This window comes from Pelophylax lessonae (genome assembly GCF_965119305.1).
Source record: "Pelophylax lessonae genome assembly, chromosome: 12".
Taxonomy (NCBI): Eukaryota; Metazoa; Chordata; class Amphibia; order Anura; family Ranidae; genus Pelophylax; species Pelophylax lessonae.
Genome location: NC_138779.1, coordinates 258,106 through 279,696, shown reverse-complemented (window position 1 = coordinate 279,696; position 21,591 = coordinate 258,106). Strand labels below are relative to the sequence as shown.

Genomic DNA, 21,591 nt, shown 5'->3' with positions numbered 1-21,591 from the left:
TCTTGTAGATGGAAGCACAGAGGTCAGACGTTTCTTGTAGTTGGAAGCACAGAGGTCAGACGTTTCTTGTAGATGGAAGCACAGAGGTCAGACGTTTCTTGTAGTTGGGAAGCACAGAGGTCAGACGTTTCTTGTAGTTGGAAGCACAGAGGTCAGACGTTTCTTGTAGATGGAAGCACAGAGGTCAGATGTTTCTTGTAGATGGAAGCACAGAGGTCAGACGTTTCTTGTAGATGGAAGCACAGAGGTCAGACGTTTCCTGTAGATGGAAGCACAGAGGTCAGACGTTTCTTGTAGTTGGTGACCAGGTTTGCACACATCTCAGGGGGGATTTTGCTCCACTCTTCTTTACAGATCTTCTTTAAATCCTTAAGGTTTCTTGGCTGTCTCTTGGCAACTCGAAGTTTCAGCTCCTCCATAAATTTTCTATAGGATGAAGGTCTGGAGACTGGCTAGGCCACTCTATGACCTTAATGTGCTTCTTCTTGAGCCACTATTTTGTTGCTGTGACGGTGCTCACCATTACTGGGAGCGAGGGAAAGATACTTGGGGGACGCTGAGAGAATGGTTTGGATGGCTTCAGATGGGAGAGTGATATTTGTCAACGGTGTCTCTCAAGAAATGTGGAGATTTGATCCCACTTTGCACTGTGAGACCTGTGGCCTGTTGCCATGGAGTCTGTGACACCTAGATGTGTATTCCATGTGTTTCAATGTAGTATACGGAACAAACTGTCATTGGCAGTCTTGTCCTATTGTCTATCTATTGAGCTGGGGTGTGGATTGTGTTAAGTCTGCCTGTCCCATTGTTAAATGTTAATGACCTCACATTGTTCTGTCCAGATGGCTAGATAATTAGTTCAGGTTAATTATGTTTCTATATACAATTTCATCTGCATATGATGTAATAAGGCAGAGGGGAGGGACTGTGTACACTGTATGGGAGTGATTGAGTGTAAAACTCTGTTTTTATTGGATTGTGAATTTTGTGTCTTGTTCCCCACAAGGTCCACCTGGGTGGTAACCTTGTGGGGGAAAACTGTATAAAAGATCAGCTGTACCATTAAACCGAGAGATCTACTTCACCCTCAATCTAGAGTCCTGTCTCTTATTGGGGGAATCTGCTACAAGGGATTGCTATGCTCTTCATACTCCATTGAATAATCATTAAGCTCTTGTAAGAGCTTCTTCATGTTCCTGCTACACTCTCTGGGGAAAGAGAGGTTCACCCACTGGAACCTGGAGCCTTGTCGTAGGTCCAGGGTGGGTAGGAGACCTTGAGACCCCAACCAAGCTGAGGCGGTTTGTGGGGACTGAGGTGGTTATAGTGTCTTGTGGAGTGCTTGGAGTCCTCGGGAAGCACTAGGAGCATCCATCAACGGAGGTACCCAGTTGGGGTGACAGTTAATCCGTTACAGTTGCCTTGGCAGTATGTTATGGGTCATTGTCATGCTGGAAGACCCATCCACAACCCATCTGCAGTGTCCTGGCTGAGGGAAGAATGTTCTCATCCAAAATTTTACAATACATGGCCCCGCCCATTTGCCCCTCAATGCGGCAAAGTTGGACTGTACCTTTAGCAGAGAAACAGCCCAAATCATCATGTTTCCACCTCTGTGCTTGACTTTAGGGACGGTGACTGTAGGGACGGTGACTGTAGGGACGGTGACTGTAGAGACGGTGACTGTAGGGAAGGTGACTGTAGGGACGGTGACTGCAGGGAAGGTGACTGTAGGGACGGTGACTGTAGGGACGGTGACTGTAGGGAAGGTGACTGTAGGGACGGTGACTGTAGGGAAGGTGACTGTAGGGACGGTGACTGCAGGGAAGGTGACTGTAGAGACGGTGACTGTAGGGAAGGAGACTGTAGGGAAGGTGACTGTAGGGACGGTGACTGTAGAGACGGTGACTGTAGGGAAGGTGACTGTAGGGACGGTGACTGCAGGGAAGGTGACTGTAGGGACGGTGACTGTAGGAAAGGTGACTGTAGGGACGGTGACTGTAGGGACGGTGACTGTAGGGAAGGTGACTGTAGGGAAGGTGACTGTAGGGACGGTGACTGTAGGGAAGGTGACTGTAGGGAAGGTGACTGTAGGGACGGTGACTGTAGGGATGGTGACTGTAGGGACGGTGACTGTAGGGAAGGAGACTGTAGGGAAGGTGACTGTAGGGACGGTGACTGTAGAGACGGTGACTGTAGGGAAGGTGACTGTAGGGACGGTGACTGCAGGGAAGGTGACTGTAGGGACGGTGACTGCAGGGAAGGTGACTGTAGGGACGGTGACTGTAGGGAAGGTGACTGTAGGGACGGTGACTGTAGGGACGGTGACTGTAGGGAAGGTGACTGTAGGGAAGGTGACTGTAGGGACGGTGACTGTAGGGAAGGTGACTGTAGGGACGGTGACTGTAGGGACGGTGACTGTAGGGAAGGTGACTGTAGGGAAGGTGACTGTAGGGACGGTGACTGTAGGGGATGGGGACTGTAGGGATGGTGACTGTAGGGAAGGTGACTGTAGGGATGGTGACTGTAGGGACGGTGACTGTAGGGACTGTGACTGCAGGGAAGGTGACTGTAGGGATGGTTTAAGTAATCTATGTGTGGATGGATATATTTGCGGAGAAAATGCGATGTCACACTCATTTAACTATTGTGAAATGAGTTTATTATTATAAGATGTACATTAGACACATATTTTGGAGTTCTGATTTGTGTGCATATGAGTCTAATTGAGATCTCAAATAGTTATATAGTTTTTTTAACATCAAACTATATGCACACATATATCTTTATTATTATTATTTATGACTATCTATATTTTTTATCTTCTATCTTTTATTATTTGACATCAGTGTTTCTTGAAACGCGTCAACCAATTACCTGTCCTGTGTTGTACCAGACCTACTTTGATGTTCGTGGTGATGAATAAACACTTCATATGCTTTGATTTATATCGGAGTGTGGTCACTATCTTTTTGTTTGGCAATTACCTGGATGGCGGATCCGACCTGCACCTGATCCACACCTCGCCTGAGCCGTTTGCCTGTACAGGACTATTGCAAAGTCGGACTGTACCTTTAGCAGAGAAACAGACCAAATCATCATGTTTCCACCTCTGTGCTTGACTGTAGGGACGGTGACTGTAGGGACGGTGACTGTAGAGATGGTGACTGTAGGGAAGGTGACTGTAGGGACGGTGACTGCAGGGAAGGTGACTGTAGGGAAGGCGACTGTAGGGACGGTGACTGTAGGGAAGGTGACTGTAGGGAAGGTGACTGTAGGGACGGTGACTGTAGAGAGGGTGACTGTAGGGATGGTGACTGTAGGGATGGTGACTGTAGGGACGGTGACTGTAGGGAGGGTGACTGTAGGGACGGTGACTGTAGGGACGGTGACTGTAGGGACGATGACTGTAGGGGAAGGTGACTGTAGGGGAAGGTGACTGTAGGGAAGGTGACTGTAGGGGCGGTGACTGTAGAGAGGGTGACTGTAGGGATGGTGACTGTAGGGAAGGTGACTGTAGGGACGGTGACTGTAGGAACGGTGACTGTAGGGAGGGTGACTGTAGGGACGGTGACTGTAGGGAAGGTGACTGTAGGGAAGGTGACTGTAGGGACGGTGACTGTAGGGACGGTGACTGTAGGGACGGTGTCTGTAGGGAAGGTGACTGTAGGGACGGTGACTGTAGGGACGGTGACTGTAGGGACGGTGACTGTAGGGAAGGGGACTGTAGGGGAGGTGTTCTTAGGGTCATAGTCAGCATTATTCTGCCTCCAAACACGGCGAGTGGAATTAATGCCAAAGAGCTCAATTTTGGTCTCATCTGACCACAGCACTTTCTCCTTCTCTGAATCATTTAGATGTTTTAGCAAACTTCTGGCGGACTGTACATGTCCCTTCTTCGAGAGGGTGACCTTGCGGGCGCTGCAGGATTTCAATCTATGGTGGCGTGTTACCAATGGTTTGTTTGGTGACTGTGGTCCCAACTGCCCTGAGATCTTTCACAAGCTCCTCCTGTGTAGTTCTAGGCTGATCCCTTACTTTTCTCATGACCATCCTCACCCCATGAGGAGAAATCTTGCATGGAGCTCCAGACTGAGTGCGATTGATGTTTTTTTTTGCATTTCTTCCATTTGTGAATAATCGCTCCAACAGTTGTCTCCTTCTCACCAATCTTCTTGCTGATGGTCTTGTAGCCATTCCAGCCTTGTGCCGGTCTCCAATCTTCTCCCAGACCTCCTCTGACAGCTCTTTGGTCTTCCCATGATGGTGAGCTGTGATTGGAGGAAAGAGATTCTGTGGGCGGTTGTCTTCTATACACATAACGAGTTGTCGTTAGGAGCTCCTTCTTACATTGACAGGACTAATCTGTGCACCACATGAGCACCTACTGTAGGCAGTCTGTGGGAGGTTGAATTATTGTTGGTTGGTTGGGGATCAAATACTTATTTTACTCACTGAACTGCGACTGGAGGTGGATGTGGTGGTCAGGTACCTCCTCAGAGCACCAGCAGGAAGGAGATTGCTGAAACCGGAAGCAGGAAGCAGGACTGTGTGTGTGCGTGTGTGCAGAGAGAGGAGGAGAAGGTGCTGCGGGGGAGCCGGGGGAGCCGGTGCAGGAGATCTTCGGGAACCGAGGGGTCCGGTAACTGAAGGGGAGGATCATCTGAGCGGCGGCAGAGGAGGACTAAAGGACTGAGTACCCCCCCCCACCCCTCAGAAGAGCGGCGGCGGCGTCCGGGCTAGAACCCCCCTCCCCCCTTTAAGGAAGCGGGCGGCGAGCGGACCGATAACCCCCCCCCCTCCCTTGTGCGGCGGCGTCCGGTGCTAAGACCCCCCCCTGTTGAGGGCGGCGTGCGGGAACCCCCCCCCCTCCCCACAGAGAGGAGCAGAGGAGACTAGCTGACAGGGATTGACCAAGGGAGGCGGGGTGCTGAGAGGAGACTGACTGACTCACCGTCAGGAACTGCTAGTGAAAGCCTTAAAGGGACACACACTAGGTAAGTAAGACTGGTGACTTAGATTGAACAGTGACTGAGGGGGTAGTGTAGTACCTGAGTATCTGTGAGTACCTAGTGCTACCTGAGTGTACTGTGAGTGGGTGCGTCTGACCGGGCTATGCGACTCAGTGTTGTGCGTCTGACCGGGCTGTGCGACTCAGTGTTGTGCGTCTGACCGGGCTGTGCGACTCAGGGTGGTGCGTCTGACCGGGCTGTGCGACTGAGTGTCGTGCGTCTGACCGGGCTGTGCAACTCAATGTTGTGCGTCTGACCGGGCTATGAGACTCAGTGTTGTGCGTCTGACCGGGCTGTGCGACTCAGTGTTGTGCGTCTGACCGGGCTGTGCGACTGAGTGTTGTGCGTCTGACCGGGCTATGCGACTTAGTGTTGTGCGTCTGACCGGGCTGTGCGACTCAGTGTTGTGCGTCTGACCGAGCTGTGCGACTCAGGGTGGTGCGTCTGACCGGGCTGTGCGACTCAGTGTTGTGCGTCTGACCGGACAGTGTAATCTGTGACAAAGACCGTGTGCGCCGAACAGTCTGTTGTTTGCTGGGCGCTCGGGTTCGGCACATCGCGGATCGGGTGAACAGATTATTGGGTGGGGCTGGGGAAGACCCAGCTGTCATGGTACACGTGGGTACCAATGACATAGGCAGAGGAAGACGGAGAGTCCTAAACGATTTCAGGGACTTAGGCGCTAAGTTAAGGACTAGGACCTCCAAGGTAGTATTTTCCGAAATACTACCTGTACCTCGAGCCACACCAGAGAGGCAGCGGGAGATTAGGGAAGTTAACGAGTGGCTGAGGAGCTGGTGTAGTAAGGAGGGTTTTGGGTTCCTGGAGAACTGGGCCGACTTCTCAGTCGGTCACCGGCTCTTTTGTAGGGACGGATTGCACCTAAATGGGGAGGGTGCAGCCGTACTGGGTGCGAGGATGGCCAAAAAGTTAGAGGGGCTTTTAAACTAGGGAATGGGGGGGAGGGTACAGATGTAGAATTAGCCAGTGGAAAGCAAGTTTCAGAGGGCAGAAATGGGGGCATTAGCGGTAGGGTGTTCGGAGCTCCTATACCCAGGGTGGGTATGGGGAAAAATCAAGAGAGCAGGCTAAAAACATCAAATGAGGATAAATGTAACCGATCAAAATTACGAGGCTTGTATACCAATGCCAGAAGCCTGGCCAACAAGATGGGAGAACTGGAGCTGCTGATGTTTGAGGAGGACTTAGATTTTGTGGGGATAACTGAGACTTGGTTTGACAGCTCTCATGACTGGATGGCGACCATTCAGGGGTATTCCCTTTATCGCAGAGATAGAGAGGGTAAAAAAGGGGGAGGGGTATGTCTGTATGTTAAGAACAGTGTACAGATAAATATGAGGGATGATATTAATAATGGAGCTATGGATGAGGCAGAATCCCTATGGGTAGAGCATCAAAAGGAAGGCACGGTGGGGAAGGTAATATTGGGCGTATGCTATAGGCCCCCCAACCAGAGGGAGGAGGGGGAGGCGGACCTCATGTTACAGATAGGATTGGCAGCAAGGATGGGAAATGTCATTATAACGGGGGACTTTAATTATCCTGATATAGACTGGGCAGAAGGAACTGCGCACTCAACCAAGGCTCGGCAGTTCCTAAATGTTTTGCAGGACAATTTCATGGGTCAGATGGTGAATGCACCGACAAGAAACAATGCGGTACTTGACCTACTGATTACCAACAATACAGACCTGCTCACGGATATAGAAATACGGGACAACTTAGGAAACAGTGACCATAGGGCAATAAGTTTCAGTATTAATTATAGTAATAGGAAGCAGAGGGGTAATATAAGGACACTGAATTTCAAAAGAGCCAATTTCCCTAAACTGCGCTCGCTGCTAGAAAATATCAAATAGGATAGAACCCTGGGAACAAAGAACACGGAGAAAAAATGGGAGTGCTTCAAGAGCATACTTAACAAGGGGATTGGCCAGTGCATTCCAAAGGGAAATACATTTAAAAGAGCAAAATTAAACCCTGGGTGGCTAAACTCCAACATAAAAATGTATATTAGTGCTAAAGAAAAGGCCTTCAAAAAATACAAGACTGAGGGGTCATTGGCAGCATTTAAGCATTACAAAGAGTGTAATAAGAAATGTAAAGATGAAATCAGGGCAGCTAAAATAGAACACGAGAGACATATAGCGGAGGAGAGTAAAAAGAACCCCAAGAAGTTCTTTAAGTATATAAACAGTAAGAAAACGAGGCCAGAACACATTGGCCCCATAAAAGATGATAAAGGAAAAATGGCCACTGAGGACAGAGAAAAGGCGGAAGTGTTAAATAATTTCTTTTCTTCAGTCTTCACAAAAGAATCGGGGGGCTACACGAACCTTGCTTGTAAGGCCAAACTAAATAATACACCTCAGGAAGTGCCGCCATGGCTAACAGAGGATAGACTTAGAGCTAAACTAGAGAAACTTAACATAAATAAATCCCCGGGACCGGATGGCTTGCACCCGAGGGTTCTTAATGAGCTCAGCCAGGTGATTGCCAGACCATTATTCTTGATCTTTAAGGATAGTCTACAGATGGGTATGGTGCCAGCTGATTGGAAAAAAGCCAATGTGGTACCAATATTTAAAAAGGGGCCGAGATATATCCCGGGTAACTATAGGCCGGTCAGCCTAACATCAGTAGTCTGCAAGATTTTGGAGGGGATGATAAGGGACCACATACAAGACTTTAGTAATGAAAACGGTATTATAAGTAGTAATCAGCATGGATTCGTGAAAAATCGTTCGTGCCAAACCAATCTGTTAACCTTCTACGATGAAGTGAGCTGCCACTTAGATAAAGGAAAGCCTGTGGATGTGGTGTATCTGGATAAAGGTAAGCCTGTGGATGTGGTGTATCTGGATAAAGGAAGGTCTGTGGATGGGGTGTATCTGGATAAAGGAAGGCCTGTGGATGTGGTGTATCTGGACTTTGCAAAGGCCTTTGACACCGTTCCCCACAAACGCTTACTGTACAAACTAAGGAAGGTAGGTATGGACCATAAGGTGAGTACCTGGATAGAGAACTGGCTCCAGGGGAGAGTACAGAGGGTGGTGATTAATGGGGAGTACTCGGATTGGGCGGGTGTGGAAAGTGGGGTCCCCCAGGGTTCTGTCCTGGGACCAATCCTGTTTAATTTATTCATAAATGATCTAGAGGAGGGGATATCTAGTACAATCTCAGTATTTGCAGATGATACTAAACTAGGCATGCCAATATCTTCTATGCAGGATGTGGAAACCTTACAAGCGGACCTGAACAGAATAACGGGGTGGGCAACTACATGGCAGATGAGATTTAATGTTGAAAAATGTAAAGTAATGCACTTGGGGGCCAGAAACCAGAAAGCAAGCTACTCACTAGGGGGGGAACCTCTGGGTCAGTCTAGGATGGAAAAGGACCTGGGGGTACTGGTAGACAAAAGGCTTGGCAGTGGCATGCAATGCCAAGCCGCCGCAAGCAAAGCCAACAGAATACTGGGATGTATAAAAAAGGGGATTCACTCCAGAAATAAAGAGATTATTCTCCCACTCTACAAGACTCTGGTCCGGCCACATCTGGAGTATGCTGTCCAGTTCTGGGCACTGGTCCTCAGGAAGGATGTGCTGGAACTGGAGAAAGTCCAGAAAAGGGCAACAAAAATAATTAGGGGAATGGAGGACATCAGCTATGAGGAAAGACTACAAGCACTGAATTTATTCTCTCTGGAGAAGAGACGATTGAGGGGGGATATGATATCAATGTACAAATACTGTACTGGCGACCCTAGCATAAGGAACAAACTATTCAGAGAGAGGAGATACAATAAGACACGTGGCCACTCACTAAAACTTGAGAAAAGGCGGTTTAACCTTAAAGTGCGTAAGGGGTTCTTCACTGTAAGAGCGGTAAGGATGTGGAATTCTCTTCCACAAGCAGTCGTATCAGCAGGGAGCATTGATAGTTTCAAAAAACTATTAGATGGACACCTTAAAAACCACAACACACAGGGGTATACAATGTACAACATACAGGGGAATACAATGTACAACATACAGGGGTATACAATGTACAACATACAGGGGTATACAATGTACAACATACAGGGGGTATACAATGTACAATATACAGGGGTATACAATGTACAACATACAGGGGTATACAATGTACAACATACAGGGGTATACAATGTACGGTTAACAGCAAACACACACATCATAAGTTGAACTGGATGGACTGATGTCTTTTTTCAACCTCACTAACTATGCAACTATGTGACTCCATTTATAACATTTGTATCATGTGATTTTTCTGGATTTCTGGTTGATTTTCTGTCTGTATCATATAAAATACACCTATGATTAAAATTATACACCCGCCATTTCTTTGTAAGTGGGCAAACTTACACAATCTGCAGGGAGCAAATCATTATTTTCCCCCCCTGTATACAGACATGTGTATATATAGACGAGCTTTAGGTTCCTCGGTTCCTTAGACATATGTTCTCCGATCTCCAGTGTCTTTGGTGCTCTGGGGATCCTATGCCATGTATGAAATGCTTTTTTGTCCCCGGAATGGTAATGTGTAGAGATTGCTTTTCATAGGCTTTTATGCTCTTACCTTCCCCACGGTGGGCCGAGCTGCAGCAGTGACTGACACCGACCCGGATGCAATATACTAGAAGAAAGAAATAATAAAGATTTATTCTCCAGCAGACAAACACAAATCACTCTACACCCCACATTGGTCTGGTGGAAATCCATCCAAATAACACCTTTCCTAGGTGGTAATCTTCTGTTATGAGGGAGGTAGTATCCTGTTATGGGGGGTGGTAATCTTCTGGTATGGGGGTGGTAATCTCTTGTTATGGGGGGGAGGTAATCCCCTGTTATGGGGGGGGGTAATCCCCTGTTATGGGGGGGAGGTTATCCCCTGTTATGGGGTAGACGTAATTCCCTGTTATAGGAGTGGTAATATCCTGTTATGGGGTGGTAATATACTGTTATGGGAGTGGTAGTATGCGGTTATGGGGTGTGGTAAAATCCTGTTATGGGGGGGTGATACAATCCTGTTATGGGGGGTAACAGAAACCTGTTATGGGGTGGTAATATCCTGTTATGGGGTGGTAATATACTGTTATGGGGGTGGGAATATCCTGTTATGGGGTGGTAATCCCCTGTTATGAAGGTGGGAGTAGCATGTTATGGGGAGGGTAATATCCTGTTATGGGAGTGGTAGTATCCTGTTATGGGGTGTGGTAAAATCCTGTTATGGGGGGGTGATACAATCCTGTTATGGGGGGTAACAGAAACCTGTTATGGGGTGGTAATATCCTGTTATGGGGTGGTAATATCCTGTTATGGGGTGGTAATATACTGTTATGGGGGTGGTAATATCCTGTTATGGGGGTGGTAATATCCTGTTATGGGGGGGGTGATAAAATCCTGTTATGGGGGTGGGAATATCCTGTTATGGGGGGTGGTAATATCCTGTTATGGGGGGTGGTAATATCCTGTTATGGGGGGTGATAATATCCTGTTATGGGGTGGTAATATCCCGTTATGGGGGGGTAATAAAATCCTTTTATGGGGGTGGGAATATCCTGTTATGGGGTGGTAATATCCTGTTAGGAGGGGTGGTAATCCCCTTTTATGAAGGTGGTAATATCCTGTTATGGGGAGGTTAATGTCCTGCTATGGGGTGGTAATATCCTGTTATGGGGTGGTAATATCCTGTTATGGGGTGGTAATATCCTGTTATGGGGGGGGGGGTAATAAAATCCTTTTATGGGGGTGGGAATATCCTGTTATGGGGTGGTAATATCCTGTTAGGAGGGGTGGTAATCCCCTTTTATGAAGGTGGTAATATCCTGTTATGGGGGGTGATAATATCCTGTTATGGGGTGATAATATCCTGTTATGGGGGGGGTAATAAAATCCTTTTATGGGGGTGGGAATATCCTGTTATGGGGTGGTAATATCCTGTTAGGAGGGGTGGTAATCCCCTTTTATGAAGGTGGTAATATCCTGTTATGGGGAGGTTAATGTCCTGCTATGGGGTGGTAATATCCTGTTATGGGGTGGTAATATCCTGTTATGGGGTGGTAATATCCTGTTATGGGGGGGGGGGTAATAAAATCCTTTTATGGGGGTGGGAATATCCTGTTATGGGGTGGTAATATCCTGTTAGGAGGGGTGGTAATCCCCTTTTATGAAGGTGGTAATATCCTGTTATGGGGAGGGTAATGTCCTGCTATGGGGTGGTGTATCAGTTGTTGATATTTTCAATGGATTCATGACAAATGTTCCCATACATGTGTAATACTATCTCTCACCCACAGGTGGTTTGGTGAGCTTTGCCGTTGTGTGTAAAGATGGCTGCGGCATATCCAATTGACCATGTGGTTGTTGGGGGAAGTTCAACCATGTATATAAATGTAAACAATATCTGGGTCCTATTCGAGCATTATGCACATTCAGCGGCGCTTAAACATACTAAATTAAGGCATGTTATAAACCATCTGTCCACTTATCATATATAGTTCATCGTGTCCAGAATTAAAGTGTCCAATCTTTATGCAGGAGAAACAGGTAAAGTTTGCAGTCTTCCTTAAACATAAGGCACCAGTGTTCTTAAACAGAAGATCAATAGCCTTCACCACACCTTCCGTGCTCCCCTATGCAATGGACACACATCTCACATTAATCAAAGCCTGTATGCATCAGCTGCATGAGCCCTTGCTTCCGAATGGCCAGCCGTCTCCAATGGATTTTCACAACCAGTACACTCTCAATGGATTCCTCCAGCACAGGGTCAGGCACCGTATCTCAACCAAATAAGTGTAAGCAGACAACAGGAAACAAAGGATAGCGTAATATTGTTTAAACTTTATTCCCCAATACACACTCCAAAGCCCCCTCAATATATCCGCTTACATTTGGTTATGTATATAAAAGCTTTTCAAAATAAGTTCTGGGACCGGGGATGTACCGCTGCTCGCCGTCTACGAGCCAAGGCGCCTCCTTACAAATAGGATTTATCGCTCTGCGTCTCCAGGCGAGTTCCGTAAGATCAGCTGATACCTCTCTCGGTCTCCAGGGTAGCAACGTACAGGCGTACTGATGCGTTTCGTCACGTGGGACTTCAACTGAGGACGCCAGTACGTTGCTAAACTCGAGTTTATCAATGCAGCCGGAGGACCTCTCCCTTCGCATTGATTGGTCTACATGCGACATAACCGGACCGGACTGTGTAGCTCCACCTCCTCGCTCCACAGCGGATTGTGGGCTCGAAATGGATATTACAATATATGTTTCAAACCATTTCATTAGCAATCAGGAATTTATGCGTCTAAATCTGGGTAAAACAATCATCCCCCATAACCTGCGAACAACCCTTAAACCCCAGGCCTCCTCCCCAGAAAAAATGCAGATATTTGAACCCATCGGTCACATCGGCGGCCGATCTAATATCTGATCATGTATGGTACATGCAATTGGGCAAAAAATGCATTTCCAAATTTTTGAGGTTATGAGTGTGTATATACCCACATTTCATCACACTAAATTGCCACTGCTATCCGGATATGTAAACAATATCAATATAAAGCATAAAACTCATAATACATTAAAACAAATTAAAAATCATTTAAAACATTCAGCATGTTTCCAGTAGGACATAATACATTATACTCATACCTATTAATAATAAAATACAGGTACACTGGTTCTATGCAGGTCTTGTAATAATTATCATAAAGATGTTCCCTAAAAGTATTATCTTTAGAAGTTAACAGTAAGTAATATCATAATATTACATAATTAAAATATTAAGATCCCCATCACCGCATAATCATAATTCATTAATAATTGCTTAAAAAACAGTTCAGGTCCAGATCTATATTTAACTTATATGGGTTAAACCAGAACCCGATGGGTTCAAATATCTTCATTTTTCCCGGGGAGGAGGCCTGGGGTTTAAGGGTTGTTCGCAGGTTATGGGGGATGATTGTTTTACCCAGATTTAGACGCATAAATTCCTGATTGCTAATGAAATGGTTTGAAACATATATTGTAATATCCAGTTCGAGCCCACAATCCGCTGTGGAACGGGGAGGTGGAGCTACACAGTCCGGTCCGGTTATGTCGCATGTAGACTAATCAATGCGAAGGGGGAGGTCCTCCGGCTGCATTGATAAACTCGAGTTTAGCAACGTACTGGCGTCCTCAGTTGAAGTCCTACGTGACGAAACGCGTCAGTACGCCTCTACGTTGCTACCCTGGAGACCGAGAGAGGTATCAGCTGATCTTCCGTAACTCGCCTGGAGCCGCAGAGCGATAAATCCTATTTGTAAGGAGGCGCCTTGGCTCGCGGACGGCGAGCAGCGGTACATACCCGGTCCCAGACCTTATTTTGAAAAGCTTTTATATACATAACCAAATGTAAGCGGATATATTGAGGGGGCTTTGGAGTGTGTATTGGGGAATAAAGTTTAAACAATATTACGCTATCCTTTGTTTCCTGTTGTCTGCTTAAGCCGTACACACACACGTACCGATCGTCGTCGAACGATAGGCCGTCTTTTGTCCCCGGGCTGTCGGTGTCTGTTGAAAAGTGCAAAGACAGCACAAGAATTTTGTCCGCCGACTACAGCCGACTGCAGAAGTGATGTCATGTAATGGTTAACTTTCCCTGTGTTTTTTCTTTTCTGAGCATGCCCAGTCTTGCAAATCTGTGGTCTGTCGGCCGAATTCTGTACTGACTGGCGAACAATCGGCCGCTCTGGTGTCGGCATACAAAAATTTTAATGCTTGCATGACAGATTCTTGTCGGCAGAATGTGCGCTGACGGCTGTCGGAGGCATCATACTAACAAGCGTACAAACGGCAGATCGGTCGTCGGCTGACGCTTGTCTGCTGACGATCGGTACGTGTGTACGGGCCTTTACACTTATTTGGTTGAGATACGGTGCCTGACCCTGTGCTGGAGGAATCCATTGAGAGTGTACTGGTTGTGAAAATCCATTGGAGACGGCTGGCCATTCGGAAGCAAGGGCTCATGCAGCTGATGCATACAGGCTTTGATTAATGTGAGATGTGTGTCCATTGCATAGGGGAGCACGGAAGGTGTGGTGAAGGCTATTGATCCTCTGTTTAAGAACACTGGTGCCTTATGTTTAAGGAAGACTGCACACTTTACCTGTTTCTCCTGCATAAAGATTGGACACTTTAATTCTGGACACGATGAACTATATATGATAAGTGGACAGATGGTTTATAACATGCCTTAATTGAGTATGTTTAATTCCGCTGAATGTGCATAATGCTTGAATAGGACCCAGATATCGTTTGGCATTGTTTACATTTATATACATAGAGTTTCTGTTTACAGTGGCTGCTAGTGTATACCAAGGATACACATCAATTCATTTAAATATTTTTAAAAAGCATGATTTTAGGTATTTATCATTTTATCCCTAAATACTCATATATTTAATCCATGAGCGCTGGGCGGGTGGTTGTGGTTTTGTAGCTTCATACACCTTTTTTAGAAGTTCAACCATGTGTTGCTGATCTCACTCACAAAATGACCTGTGAGTGGTGAAGAGGAATGATGACATCCTGGGAGTGGTGAAGAGGAATGATTACATCCTGGGAGTGGTGAAGAGGAATGATTACATCCTGGGAGTGGTCAAGAGGAATGATTACATCCTGTGAGTGGTGAAGAGGAATGATTACATCCTGGGAGTGGTCAAGAGGAATGATTACATCCTGTGAGTGGTGAAGAGGAATGATGACATCCTGTGAGTGGTGAACAGGAATGATTACATCCTGTGAGTGGTAAAGAGGAATGATTACATCCTGTGAGTGGTCAAGAGGAATGATGACATCCTGTGAGTGGTGAAGAGGAATGATGACATCCTGTGAGTGGTAAAGAGGAATGATTACATCCTGTGAGTGGTCAAGAGGAATGATTACATCCTGTGAGTGGTAAAGAGGAATGATTACATCCTGTGAGTGGTCAAGAGGAATGATTACATCCTGTGAGTGGTGAAGAGGAATGATGACATCCTGTGAGTGGTGAACAGGAATGATTACATCCTGTGAGTGGTAAAGAGGAATGATTACATCCTGTGAGTGGTCAAGAGGAATGATTACATCCTGTGAGGGGTGAAGAGGAATGATGACATCCTGTGAGTGGTGAACAGGAATGATTACATCCTGTGAGTGGTCAAGAGGAATGATTACATCCTGTGAGTGGTAAAGAGGAATGATTACATCCTGTGAGTGGTCAAGAGGAATGATGACATCCTGTGAGTGGTGAAGAGGAATGATGACATCCTGTGAGTGGTGAAGAGGAATGATTACATCTTGTGAGGGGTGAAGAGGAATGATTACATCCTGTGAGTGGTGAAGAGGAATGATTACATCCTGTGAGTGTATATATTGAAAAGACGCCAGGCCTGGATGCCAGTAGACCTAGCAAGCCTGCACCACATCCCTGTAATGTAGCAATAGAGAGAAAAGTGGGATATAACCACAACCCACGGACTCTGTGTAAGCCCCAAAGAGACCGTGTAAAGGAAGTGATAAGCCCAAAGTGGGATTTTAAAGGTGAGGCTTGCCAGGTATATGATAGATAAACAATAAATCAACAAAAAAATAATAAAAATATAAAGATTTATTTATTACAATTTTGTCATAAAAACAAATCACAGTAAGTGATAATGATAAATCAGTGCATGTAGATACACAATATACAAGGAACCATAGTTGTGTGAGTGGGGCCACTTATGTCCGACATGTTTCGCCAGCAGGCTTCCTCTGGGACAATACAAACTGGTGACCTCAACACAGGTTCTAGGTATAAACAATATAAAGTGAGTTATACAATACAATTACAGCATTATGTTATCATTGAAATCTTTGAGTTGGGGCTCACCAAATATTGTATCCAAAGAATTGCACATGCATCTGTATACCAGGGACCGCTGCCGTGTATCCAAAAGTGGGGTGTAAACCCTGGACAAAAGGTCCAACCAGGTCTATCCTCCCTGCTTGATAGGAACCGGACCTGGCAATGTCGAATTACAGAGATATAATATCTAGAGGAACCAATGATTGTGGGAAAAGCTTATCACTATTAACCCCAAAAATTCAAATAATGGGGAGGGCTGTGAGTGCCAAGAAAATGGGTCACCGATAGTATAGCTCAAGGTGTGATTGAAAAATATAAAAAGAGAAATGGGGAACGAACAAGGGACACCGATAAGTTAAAAAGTGCATTCTATTATATATGGAATCACAGAAGTGGGAGGCAAATACGATAAGTGCAATTAATATAGATATAGGAGTGGTCCGAACTCATAATACACTCCTAATGTGAATGAACTTAACATACCAGAAAGTGAGATTGTAACCTGAAGGAAATAGATGCCAGGAGCGGTTAAAAGATATAGGTATCCTTAGGCATAAGAAGAAAAAGACATTGAAGAAATACAGCCAAAACATATAGTACCGGTAGAACCCAACCTGGATAGCATAGAGCAGAAATACCTCCAGGTAATAGAAGATCCAAAGTGAAGTGCCGAAAAAGAGAAAGGACTCAAGGAGCCGTGTGATCGATAGACCCATATGGCAATAAACGTACCTGTCAGCTACAGTCACGTTGGTAACAGAGACAGCGCCACTGTAGTCGTGGCCTGTTTGTACCACGCTGTGTTCGTCATTATATGCGCGGTCCCACCGGAAGTGATGAGGTACTTCCTGACCTCCAACTAATCACTTCCGGTGCGGGCGCCATATTGCGATCCTAACCCGCGCCTGTGCCAAGGAGAAGGCAGGGCCAGCGGGTCGGTGCGCTAAACATCCGCCCTAAAGTCAGAGGGCGGACTCGGGGAAACCAGTGGGAGGAGGAAAGGATGGAAAACCTCAACTCACCACCCCCGGCTTGGCGCCCGAATCCCTATCATAAAAGAGGGGAAGGAAAGTCCCAGCCCAATGGATTCCACCGCAGCTATGTCTCTCATGGGGCAGATATATGTGCATCTAAAAAAATCCAAACAAATGATATTACATATGATCTTAAATTCAGTAGTTCAATACAGAAAACCACGTATAGCATTCATGTATATATTAGAAGCCGGATTATAGAACAAAGAAAGAAAAAGATAAGAGGGCATATAAATTATGCCCAATTAAAAAAGGGGACATAAATTTAAAGTGATATGCCACTATATTACCTTGCCAGTGTGCATAGATGTATACAGTACTCTGTCACTTAATCCCTTTACATGTGGTAGTATAGGAAGATGAGAAGCCCATAGATATGTCTGAGAGGGGGGCCCAAAGAATTGTTGATGATTAAAGCAACCAGGGAAGAATTTTATCAAAGATAGGTACAATAATCAAGGGTGCAACTACAGACTATTCCAAGAATGGTTTGAACGATAAGGCTGGATTTAGCCCTGGTGGTCTAGTGGCCTGTAGCCTATATATCCACTTCACTTCTGCTTTGAGAATAGCATTATCGTAGTTGCCGCCTCGTGGGTTTTTGTTGACCGCCTCCAGTACAATGAATTTAATGGTGTGGGGATCAAAATTATGATGTAAGCCCACATGCTTACAAATAGGTGTGAACATAAGCCCAGTATCCATGTCGTAGAGGTGGTCCTGAATTCGCCGGGCAAATGGCCTAATTGTTTTACCAACGTAAAACGCCCCACAGAGGCATGTGGCCAGGTATACCACACCCTCTGTGAGGCAGGTAGCCCTAAATCAGGGTTTGAAAATTCCTCCCCGGGGTAGGGGGAAAGTGTAACCCTCTCTAACCCAGGGGCATTCTGAACATTGTCCACATCTATATGTACCCAAGCCTCCAACCGCTCCTGTAGCTTCGTCCCCCTCAATAGATTTGTGGTGGCTGTGTACAAGTTTGTCTCTCAGTGAGGCCGACTTGCGATATACCACCTCAGGATATGGCTTGATATATTTTGAGACAGTGGTATCATCCACTAAAAAGTGCCAATTGTTGGCCAAAATATTTTGTATTGTTTGGTGATGAGAGTTATATTTAGTGATCAATTTGGTAGTATTCATGGGAGTGCTTTGTCGAGAGCCAAAGATTAATTTATCCAGTGGTTGAAGATTTGCCCTATTATAGGCTTTTTTAAGAAGTTTTCTACTATAGCCATGGGCCAAGAGCCTATGCTGCAAGGCCTTGGCTTCCCGTTTGTAATCAGATTCCAGTGCGCAGTTCCGTAGTATTCTCAAATATTGAGAACTAGAGATCGTGGGTGACTGCTGGTATAATGTAGTATTGTATTTCCCGCTGTATCCTTGCGGTACAGCGAGGTATAGATACTCCCATCTGGATTTAGATAGACCATGGTGTCGAGGAAAGCTATTTTATGAGTATCATATTAGACTGTGAATTTTAAGTTGTAATTGTTGTTTGATATGAACTCAATAAATTCCAAAAGTGTAGACACTGAGCCTGTCCACACAATGATGACGTCGATATACCTGCGCCACAGAGCCAGGTGGCGCAGGTATATCGAAGCAGCATCATTGGCAAATAACTCCCTTTCCCACCCCCCCAGGTACAGGTTGGCATACGATGGGGCACATGAAGTCCCCATCGCTACCCCCTGTACCTGGAGGTAAGTGGTATCGCCAAAGACAAAGATGTTAGTTCTTAAAATATGGTTTAATAGTTGAAGGGTGAAGTCAGCCAAAGCCCACATGCGATGGGTCTGTTCCTTCAAAAATGTAGTAATCACCTCTATTCCCCTAGTATGCGGGATACTAGAGTAAAGGGCTTCGATATCAAGTGTAACAAGTAAGGAATCCCTTGGAACAGTGAGGCCTTCAAGGATTCTCAACAGCTCCAAGGTATCTTTAAGATATGAAAGTAGACCCATCACATGTGGGCGAAGCTGGTCGTCCACAAAGCGGCTGGAAGGTTCGGTAATTGACCCCATGCCCGACACAATAGGGCGGCCAGGGGGTTTTTCCAGGTTTTTATGCACTTTAGGTAGCGCGTAAAAAGTAGGCAAAATTGGCCATTTTACATTTAAGTAGTCATATAGATCTTGATCTATCACGTGACTGTAAGGCATTAAAGATTATTGATTTAAATTTGCCTTTCATAATGTCCACTTCATCTATGGATATTGGCCTATACCATTCTTCATTCGAAAGTATCTCCTGGGAGTGGTGAAGAGGAATGATGACATCCTGTGAGTGGTCGAGAGGAATGATGACATCCTGTGAGTGGTCGAGAGGAATGATTACATCCTGTGAGTGGTAAAGAGGAATGATTACATCCTGTGAGTGGTGAACAGGAATGATTACATCCTGTGAGTGGTCGAGAGGAATGATTACATCCTAGGAGTGGTAAAGAGGAATGATTACATCCTGGGAGTAGTGAAGAGGAATGATTACATCCTGTGAGTGGTGAAGAGGAATGATGACATCCTGTGAGTGGTGAAGAGGAATGATGACATCCTGTGAGTGGTGAAGAGGAATGATTACATCCTGTGAGTGGTGAACAGGAATGATTACATCCTGTGAGTGGTAAAGAGGAATGATTACATCCTGTGAGTGGTGAACAGGAATGATTACATCCTGGGAGTAGTCGAGAGGAATGATTACATCCTGTGAGTGGTGAAGAGGAATGATTACATCCTGTGAGGGGTGAAGAGGAATGATTACATCCTGTGAGGGGTGAAGAGGAATGATTACATCCTGTGAGTGGTCGAGAGGAATGATGACATCCTGTGAGTGGTGAACAGGAATGATTACATCCTGTGAGTGGTAAAGAGGAATGATTACATCCTGTGAGTGGTGAACAGGAATGATTACATCCTGGGAGTAGTCGAGAGGAATGATTACATCCTGTGAGTGGTGAAGAGGAATGATTACATCCTGTGAGGGGTGAAGAGGAATGATTACATCCTGTGAGGGGTGAAGAGGAATGATTACATCCTGGGAGTGGTCGAGAGGAATGATGACATCCTGGGAGTGGTCGAGAGGAATGATGACATCCTGTGAGTGGTCGAGAGGAATGATTACATCCTGTGAGTGGTGAACAGGAATAATTACATCCTGTGAGTGGTCAAGAGGAATGATTACATCCTGTGAGGGGTGATGAGGAATGATGACATCCTGTGAGTGGTCGAGAGGAATGACTCTAGGCCTAGCTGCCTATTGCCAATATTGGTCTTCCACACCTCGTAATTATGATGATTTACTCTGTGTTTAGACCTCTAATAAATGTGTACTGTATTCTGTTATAGCATTGTTGCCGGCAGTCTGGTCTTCCAGTCTGGTTTAAGTGAGCTGAGTTAATTAACATGTTAATGAATATTTTTGCAAGACACTGTAGATGGGATTAGCCATGAGTCAGCTGTACCTCGTTCTCTAACCATTGTGTGATGTTTTGGGTAAATATTTGGGTCATTGTTCATGTAGTGACTGACATACTTCTCAAGTGTATAAAAGTCTGTTTCTTGTTCAATAAAGAGTTAGTTGCTTTCAGACTCATACAAGCTAAGTTCAGGCTAGTTTTTGTATGTAGGGCGGCTGGAATCTCTATATATGTTCAGACTTGAGGAAGCCATGCACTGACTGAAGACCACAAGTGCACTGACTGAAGACCACATAGCAGTGTGTTGCTATGGATATTTGATGATTTTATAGCAAATGTTTTTGTTAGTTAGATTCTGTGTAAGGAAGCTAGTTCCCCCCACCATTAATATGCAAATAAACCAGTACGATTGGTTTAGGAGCTAAACAGAGGAACAAGAAGTATGGGGAGGTGGTGTTTAGGACTTTTGAAACAAGCATGTGTTCAGACAAAGGAGAGTTGTTTTTGGAACACAAAAGGAACAATATGTCTGCTTTAGACTTGATCTGAGGATTTTGGAGAAAGCAGCCCATCTTCATTATAAGAAGTTGAGTAACTGTTTAGGATATTTATTGTATACACATTTTACATGCTTAAGATAATTAGCTTCTGCATGTTGTAGGTGTAGCGGGGATCAGACTACCAATATCTATATACAGTGCCTTGCGAAAGTATTCAGCCCCCTTGAACTTCGTGACCTTTTGCCACATTTCAGGCTTCAAACATAAAGATATAAAACTGTATTTTTTTTGTGAAGAATCAAAAACAAGTGGGACACAATCATGAAGTGGAATGAAATTTATTGGATATTTCAAACTTTGTTAACAAATAAAAAACTGAAAAATTGGGCGTGCAAAATTATTCAGCCCATTTACTTTCAGTGCAGCAAACTCTCTCCAGAAGTTCAGTGAGGATCTCTGAATGATCCAATGTTGACCTAAATGACTAATGATGATAAATAGAATCCACCTGTGTGTAATCAAGTCTCTGTATAAATGCACCTGCACTGTGATAGTCTCAGAGGTCCGTTTAAAGCGCAGAGAGCATCATGAAGAACAAGGAACACACCAGGCAGGTCGAGATACTGTTGTGGAGAAGTTTAAAGCCGGATTTGGATACAAAAAGATTTCCCAAGCTTTAAACATCCCAAGGAGCACTGTGCAAGCGATAA

General features: G+C 45.4%; 1 protein-coding gene across 2 annotated transcripts in view; it reads right to left on the bottom strand.

Moving 5' to 3' along the window:
* LOC309567778 (membrane-spanning 4-domains subfamily A member 4A-like) overlaps positions 1-21,591 on the bottom strand; it is a 99,804-nt gene that overhangs the window by 28,781 nt on the left and 49,432 nt on the right. For both annotated transcript variants that reach the window (XM_082273227.1, XM_082273228.1), the window contains exon 4: positions 9,633-9,689. In XM_082273227.1, coding sequence (XP_082129353.1) covers positions 9,633-9,689 — 57 coding nt within the window. The remainder of the gene's footprint in view (positions 1-9,632; positions 9,690-21,591) is intronic.